The sequence below is a fragment of the Danio rerio genome, chromosome 17 (genome assembly GCF_049306965.1).
Source record: "Danio rerio strain Tuebingen ecotype United States chromosome 17, GRCz12tu, whole genome shotgun sequence".
Lineage (NCBI taxonomy): Eukaryota > Metazoa > Chordata > Actinopteri > Cypriniformes > Danionidae > Danio > Danio rerio.
In genome coordinates, this window is record NC_133192.1 from 3,740,001 (window position 1) to 3,748,453 (window position 8,453).

At 35.1% G+C, this 8,453-nt stretch overlaps 1 protein-coding gene across 2 annotated transcripts in view; it reads right to left on the reverse strand.

Annotated features, from left to right (window-relative positions):
- spata7 (spermatogenesis associated 7) overlaps positions 1 to 3,918 on the reverse strand; it is a 28,687-nt gene extending 24,769 nt beyond the window's left edge. For both annotated transcript variants that reach the window (XR_012393160.1, XM_003200294.7), the window contains exons 1-2: positions 3,674 to 3,918; positions 1,456 to 1,548 (exon numbers count right to left, since the gene is read on the reverse strand). Coding sequence is in view for 1 of the 2 variants with exons in the window: in XM_003200294.7 (XP_003200342.3) it covers positions 1,456 to 1,548; positions 3,674 to 3,713 (133 nt within the window). In the remaining variant the exon portion in view is untranslated. The remainder of the gene's footprint in view (positions 1 to 1,455; positions 1,549 to 3,673) is intronic.
- Positions 3,919 to 8,453: the final 4,535 nt, after the last annotated feature.

Consider the following 8,453-nt stretch of genomic DNA (forward strand, 5'->3'; position numbering starts at 1 on the left):
GAAATGCAAACGGCTGAAGAGTAAAAACTTAAAGCACACAGGTTTGCAAACCCCACCTAAAGTTGAGGCGCAGATGAAAGCGATCATGACACGTCACGTGGTGAATAATGATCCACCAGCTGAGATCAATCGAGTACGCGCTTCTTGGAGAAGGTGCCCGAATCTCGATGCGTTGCATTCACTGCGTGTTCAGCGCAAATGTCCGCTAAAAGTCAAATCTAATACTGTACATATCATCGCCAAAGAAGCTCGCCTTTACTAAGTTTACACTGAAACTGCGGCTCATAACAAAGACCGGTATTGCGCCGATGGTTAGCGCAAGAATCCTGCTCTGCCTGCTCATAAATTGGCTCGGCTGACTCGCCTGCTTTTCCACTAACACAGAAAAATGAAGATCATCTCAGACTGAACCTTTAAATTGACACAAACTGAAACCAAAACTTTTAAAGAGTGATAGAAGTGAGACTTTACTTACTTTCTCTTGTCTATTCTTTTTTGAAATGTATATTATTTTTATATTTATTTACTGATGACTGCTTTGCAGCTTGAATTGAATGATTTATTATAATCTTTTGTTTGTTTTGTAGCAGAAATGTTATTTATTAAATTGACATGCAAATATAAACAGCAGCACAAAATAAACATTTCTTACTGCAAAGCTTCATTTTTGTTTGATGTAAACTATACAATTATTTTTCATAAAGTAACAGACTTTTTATAGCAGATAACCTACATTCATGCACATTCAAGGCAGCATCATAATGAGAAATGTAATTCATTGTTACTATTATTGTCATTTTTTATCATCATTAATGTTCTATGGCCTAATTATTAGACATTCGTTTTGGAATTATTGCACACAAATATCAATGTCTTCGCAGCATTAGTTATAGTTGTTTCTAGTTTTTGTCAGTTCTATTAATGTTGTTTTAAAATACAATAAATCCCTTAAAAAACAATTTGCAGCGGTGCTCATTCATTTTTGGTGGGTGCTCCTAAATTTTTTCTGGTGCTCCTAAAAAATTTTTGGTGCTCCTAAATATTTGAAGTTGGGAGCACCGGTGCTACCAAGTAAAAAAGTTAATTTCGAGCCCTGCATATAATAAATTACATAAAAATATATTTATATTTCACTCCACTATAAAATCATCCCAATCAATCTAAAGTCTTTGCAAAAAATAGTTATTTAAAATTATATTGCAATATATTATATTACATATATTGCAACATATGTTGCAGAAAAAAAATATTGCAATGTCAAATTTTTACAATATCATGCAGCCCTAATAGAGACCCTGTTACAAGCTGTCACTGTTCAGAAATGAACAAATGTGCGAATATAAAACCAACTTAACCTCAATACCAAATAATACTTTCCAGTAGTCAACGGCTTGATAGCAAATATACAAAAATCTATAAACTTGATATGCTTATGTATTTTAACTATGCACTTACCTTTTGCTGAATACAGCTTTCTGTAATGTGACAGCATGTGGTCTTTAATCAGATACTGATCCATCAGTTTACCAGATGAGCCAAGAGAGAACCCTGAAACAAGAATATTACATTCATTACCAACGGTAATACCTTTTAAAAAACATTTAAAAAACAACCTAAAATTAGATTATTATATACTATTCCTATCAGAAAACAACAAACTCAATGGAATTACATGGTATTGCCTTTAATTTGTTTCAAACTAGTCCAAATAAATGTGGTAATATTATTAATGTGAAATCTAAAAACGTAATTATAATAAAAAAAACACCTTAACATGAAAAACACCCAAAATAAGATTATTATATACTATTCCGATCAGAAAACAACAAAGCCAATGGTATTACATGGTATTGCAACTTTATTTCTTTTCAAATTATTCAAAATAAATGTGGTAATATTATTTATGATGTCTAAACAATGTAATTATAATTTAAAAAATACCTAAATGAGATTATTATATTCTATTCCTATCAGAAAACAACACATCTAATGGGAGTACATGGTATTAAAACTTTAATTAATTTCAAAATAGTCAAAATAAATGTGGTAATATTATTTATGTGATATCTAAAAACAAAATTATAATAAAAAAACACCTAAATGAGATTATTATATATTATTCCTAGCAGAAAACAACACATCCAATGGTATTACATGGTATTACCTTTAATTAGTTTCAGAATAGTCAAAATAAATGTGGTAATATTATTTATGTGACATCTAAAAACTTAATTATAATAAAATAAAAAAACTCCTCAACATAAAAAACACCTAAATGAGATTATTATATACTATTCCGATCAGAAAACAACAAATCTAATGGGAGTGCATGGTATTGCAACTTCAATTATTTTCAAAATAGTCAAAATAAATGTGGTAATATTATTTGTGCGATATCTAAAAATGTAGTTACAATAAAAAAAACCTAAATGAGATTATTATACTATTAATTGGTTTCAAAATAGTCAAAATAAATGTGGTAATATTATTTGTGACATCTAAAAACGCAATTATAATTAAAAAAAAACTCCTAAACATAAAAAAACACCTAAATGAGATTATTATATACTATTCCGATCAGAAAACAACAAATTTAATGGTATTACATGGTATTGCAACTTCAATTATTTTCAAAATAGTCTAAATAAATGTGGTAATATTATTAACGTGACATCTAAAACGTAATTTTAATAAAAAAAAAACACCTAAACATAAAAAACACCTAAATGAGATTATTATATACTATTCCAATCAGACAACAACAAATCTAATGGGAGTATATGGTATTGCAACTTTATCTATTTTCAAAATAGTCAAAATAAATGTGGTAATATTATTTGTGCGATATCTAAAAACGTAGTTACAATAAAAAAAACACCGAAATGAGATTATTATATACTATTAATTGGTTTCAAAATAGTCAAAATAAATGTGGTATTATTATTTGTGACATCTAAAAACGCAATTATAATAAAAAAAACACCTAAATGATATTATTATATACTATTCCTATCAGAAAACAGCAAAATCAATAGTATTACATGGTATTGCAACCAAAATAATCAAAATAAATGTAATATTATTTGTGTGATATCTAAAAACGTAGTTACAATAATAAAAAAACACCTAAATTAGATGATTATATACTATTAATTGGTTTCAAAATAATCAAAATAAATGTGGTAATATTATTTGTGTGAGATCTAAAAACGAAATTATAATGAAAAAAACACCTAAATTAGATAATTATACTATTAATTGGTATCAAAATAGTCAAAATAAATGTGGTAATATTATTATTGTGATATCTAAAAACGTAATAATATTAAAAAGACACCTAAATGATATTAGTATACACTATTCTTATCAGAAAACAACAAATTTAACGGTATTACACAGTTTTTATTACATGGTATTACTTTAATTGGTTTTAAAATAGTACAAATGAATGTGATAGTATTATTAATGTGATATCCAAAAACGTAACTTTATGTTATTATAACGGTAACTACTAGAAACCGATAGTAATACCATAGTACTTTTTGTTTAGTACTGTTACTGCACATTAGCATGAATAAACGCTAAACATAAACATCAATAGCAAGTTCTACATTTAATAATCGTCTACATCTGTTCAGAATATTGTATTTTATTCAGCAAATCTCTCATTTACCTGGTTTATTGTCCATAATGAGAATCTCTGGCAGTCTCATGCTCAAAATACTCGCGTTTCATTGAAAATACATCGCGTTGATCGTTCATATGAACGTTTGAGGTCATACAATCATACCAACAATACTTCATAACTATATTTGTGCTGTATTTTCATCTTTCACAGCTATACTGAGAGCTGCAAGCTTTCTGTCAACAGATCATCTCTACTGTGAAGCTTCGCTGTCGCCATGTTGGTTGCCATGTGTGCGTGCGTGCGCCTGACGTCTTTGAGTCTGTCTACGTCAACACGTTGAGGCTTTGTAAAGAACTCCCCCCCCCCCCCCCCCTCCTCTCTCTCTCTTTCTCTTTTCTTAGCTTTTGTTATTGTATTTTCTCTTTAATATGCAGTAATGTCGTTTTAATGTATTCAATCAAAAATATGTGAGTTTTAAAGTAAGATAAATAATGATGAAACAGCTGTAAAAACAGTTTGTACTTAACGGTATATGCAAGCGCTGCCGATAAAAGTTAGTTACTAAAACTTATCATACTTCAAATAGTTATTTTTTCATTACATGTTTTCTAAATTGTAAAAATGTATTTGTAAATGATGCAGTTTTTAATTAAATATGCACTAACTTACTAAAATGTACACTCACCGGCCACTTTATTAGGTACACCGTCCAACTGCTCATTAATGCAAATTTCTAATCAGCCAATCACATGGCAGCAACTCAATGCATTTAGGCATGTAGACATGGTCAAGATGATCTGCTGTACTTCAAAGTGAGCATCAGAATGGGGAAGAAAGGGGATTTAAGTGACTTTGAATGTGGCATGGTTGTTCGTGCCAGACGGTCATGTCAGAGTAATTCAGAAACTGCTGATCTACTGGGATTTTCACGCACAACCATCTCTAGGGTTTACAGAGAATGGTCTGAAAAAGAGGAAATATCCAGCGAGCGGCTGTTCTGTGGGTGCAAATGCCTTGTTGATGTCAGAGGAGAATGGCCAGACTGGTTCCAGCTGATAGAAAGGCAACAGTAACTCAAATAAGCACTCGATACAGCCGAGCTCTGCAGAAGAGCATCTCTGAACACACAACACGTCCAACCTTGAGGCGGATGGGCTACAGCAGCAGAAGACCACACCGGGTGCCGCTCCTGTCAGCTAAGAACAGGAAACTGAGGCTTCAATTCACACAGACTCACCAAAACTGGACAATAGAAGATTGGAGAAACGTTGCTGCTCTGATGAGTCTCCATTTCTGCTGACACATTCCATCCATCCTGCCTTATATCAATGGTTCAGGCTGGTGGTGGTGGTGTAATGGTGTGGGGGACATGTTCTTGGCACACTTTGGGCTCATTAATACCAATTGAGCATTGAGTCAACGCCACAGCCTACCTGAGTATTGTTGCTGACCATGTCCATCCCTTTATGACCACAGTGTACCCACAGTGTACCCATCTTCTGATCCAAAAGAGCACCTTTGGGAAGTTGTGGAACGGGAGATTGGCATCATGGATGTGCAGCCGACAAATCTGCAGCAACTGCGTGATGCTGTCATGTCAAAATGGAGCAAAATCGCTGAGGAATATTTCCAGTACCTTGTTAAATCTACGCCATGAAGGATTAAAGCCGTTCTGAAGGCAAACGGGGTCCAACCTGGCACTAGTAAGGTGTACCTAATAAAGTGGCCAGTAAGTGTATCGTTCATTGCTTCTTAAGCAGTCATCTGGATAAACGTAAATTTTAGTGTAAACAAAAATTATTCAGCAAAGTTTAGGCTTTTTGTAATAAATAAGTTTCCCTGAATTAATTTATACAGAACTGTTACATTATTAATTTACAGCATTTAAGGCAAGAACATTATAAGTGTAATTAAATTATTTAAAAATAAACAGTAATATCTAATATCAAGTATAACAATATTGTCACAACCTCGGCTTGTTCCTGCAGCTTCAATCACCACCCTTCCTCACCGTCCACCGCTCACCACACCTGTGAACAATCACCCGACTACTGATTGCCTGCACCTGCTGCAACCACCCATACACTATGGCTGCGTCCGAAACCTCCTACTACTCAGCAGGTACTGTATTTGAATGTAAACGTACTACTCGGCCGTTAGAAAAGTACCTTCTATACAGTATGAATGTGAAAAGTATGAATGGAATTCGCACGTACTACATCCGCCATTTTGTCATGGTCACGTGACCTGCCTGCGTCATTTGCGTCGCTTCACTCCCATTCATGAATCCGCTCGCGGGGCATCATGGGATAGCGCAGCGTGCATGGGATGCGCACTCCAGAATCTCGCCGGAAGTAGTAAGTCATCCGGGTACTTCTCGCATACTGTGTTTTCGAATTCTATGAATTCGGACATACTACTCGGCTCGCATACTGATTTTAGCGTACTATATAGTATGGAAGTATGCGGTTTTGGACGCAGCCTATAAATACAGTATACTCACCTCCTTCATTCACTCACCAGCTGGAATCGATGTCAGATGGTTCTCCTCATCGACACTCCATCTCGTACTCTTCTGTGGATGTCCTCCTTCTGTGGGTGCAAACACAACTGCTTAAGGAAAGTGACTAAATTTTGATGGTGTACTACTGATGATCTGAAACTTGCCAAATGAACTGTTTGTAAGATCGCTCACCTGCTGCACCACTTACCTACTTCATCTCTCAGCATCTGTTGCATTGCACTAATAAATACCATTAAAGATATAACCCTCTTTGTTTTCCTTGAGTGGCTTTGACAAATATTTTCTTTTTAGATAAGTCATTAATTACAGTATCTTTGTAACTACAGTAGTTTCACCCAACACCACACACGCCTCTTGCGTTATATTGGCCTACTGGTATATCCAATAGTGATAAATGCATCTGTTTCAGAATAAACAGCTTCACCAGTAGACTGAATACTTCATCTGCATAAATGCGCGTGTGGTTCTGACTTCATCATTAATAGATGCGAGTCTTAAGGAGGTGCAGTACAGTTTAATTCATATTTCATGAGGAATCTCTGGGAGCTTCCTTCTTAGTGCATAAACACACACACACACACAATACACATCACAAATCATGAAGCATGCTATGACTGTAAATCAGAATCTGTCAGTGATTTTACATTCAGAATGATTTTATTATTTTACAGCAAGAAGATCACTGGCTTGAGTCCTGGCTGGGTCAGTCGGCATTTCTTTTTTTTTAAGATTTATTTTTGGTCTTTTTGCCTTAATTAGATAGGACAGTATTTAGACAGGACGTGAAGTTGGAGAGAGAGGGCCCTATCATACACCCGGCACAATGTGGCGCAAGGCGCGGCGCAGTAGTCTTTTGCTAGTTTCAGCTATGCGCAAAAGTCGCTTTGAGGCGTTGCGCTACGCTGTTTAAATAACAAATGCATTAGCGCTCATATGTGCGCCCATAGGTGTTCTGGTGTAAAAAGGAAGGTGTTCTGAGGCGCACTGCTGGCGCGTTGCTATTTTGATAAACTATAATAGATTTTTCATTAGACCAGAACTAACCCGGTCTAAACTCCAGCACAGAGTTGCGCCTCGCTTACACACTGCTTAATACACACAAGAGAGCAATAAATATCTTTACATATGAAAAATATAAATATTAAGGATATATATAGGATATAATAAGAATAGATATAGAATATAAATATAAAGGATTAAATTATTACAAAACATATTATTTTCTAGCCTACATAAATATGAAAAATCACTGCTTTTATGTCTTCTTCATCTCTGGAGGATTTCAGTTCATTCATAACAATTTGCTTTTGTAAAATGTTATTATTATTAGCAGTATTATTTATTATATCCATATTTATATTTGTTTTATTAAAAACAAGCGTAGATTTGTCCACCTGTCAGGTTTTAGACCATAAGGGGCACAGCATGTGTTTTAGGATGTAACTCAGGTTTTTGAGCACACTTGGTTATTATTGTTCATTTATTCGTTTGCTGGAAATTAGAACTAAATTTAGAAATAGTTTTGAAACGAATATTTGCGCTTAACAAACTAAATTAATTATTTATAGAGTAATTGATGTCTGTGCATAAAGGTTTCCCTGTCCAAGAGCGAAAGTGAAAATGATCCATTATCTCTCATTCTCACAGTAGATGCTCTGTTTAACAGTTTTCTGTTAAAAAAACTGTCAACTGTTAACTGTTTGCTTGTGAAATGCTAATTTTTTCCACTTAGACTTACTTTACGTCCTGTAAATAGCGAATGCGCTTATAGCGTGACGCAACTGGCTCTTAAAGGGAATGGGAGATGAGACTCTAATTGGTTTATTCTCAAAACACACCTATAACTCATTAAGAAAATAAACTGAAAGCGTTTGCGCCTCTCTATTCTACCGCACGAGACGTGGATATAACCCGGGTGTGGGTGGTGAGGGTAGTGTCGCAGACTCCGCCCTCTCTATTCTACCGCACTAGACGTGGATATAACCGAGGGTGTGGGTGGTGAGGGTAGTGTCACAGACTCCGCCCTCTCTATTCTGCCGCCCTAGACGCGGATATAACTGATGGTGCAGGTGGTGAGAGTCTCTACTCTGCTGCCCTAGGTGGCCACCTAGGTGGCCTCTATGGATGTGTTTGAGTGTGTGTGTGTAAATATGAGAGTGTATGAGTGTTTCCCAGTGTAACCCCGCCGGTCCTACATCACCCAATCCACTCCGAGCTGGTATCGAACCGGCGACCTTCCGTATGGGAGTCGGTTGCTCTAACAAGGAGGTTAAAGACCATGGCCTCTAGTGTCTGTCACTA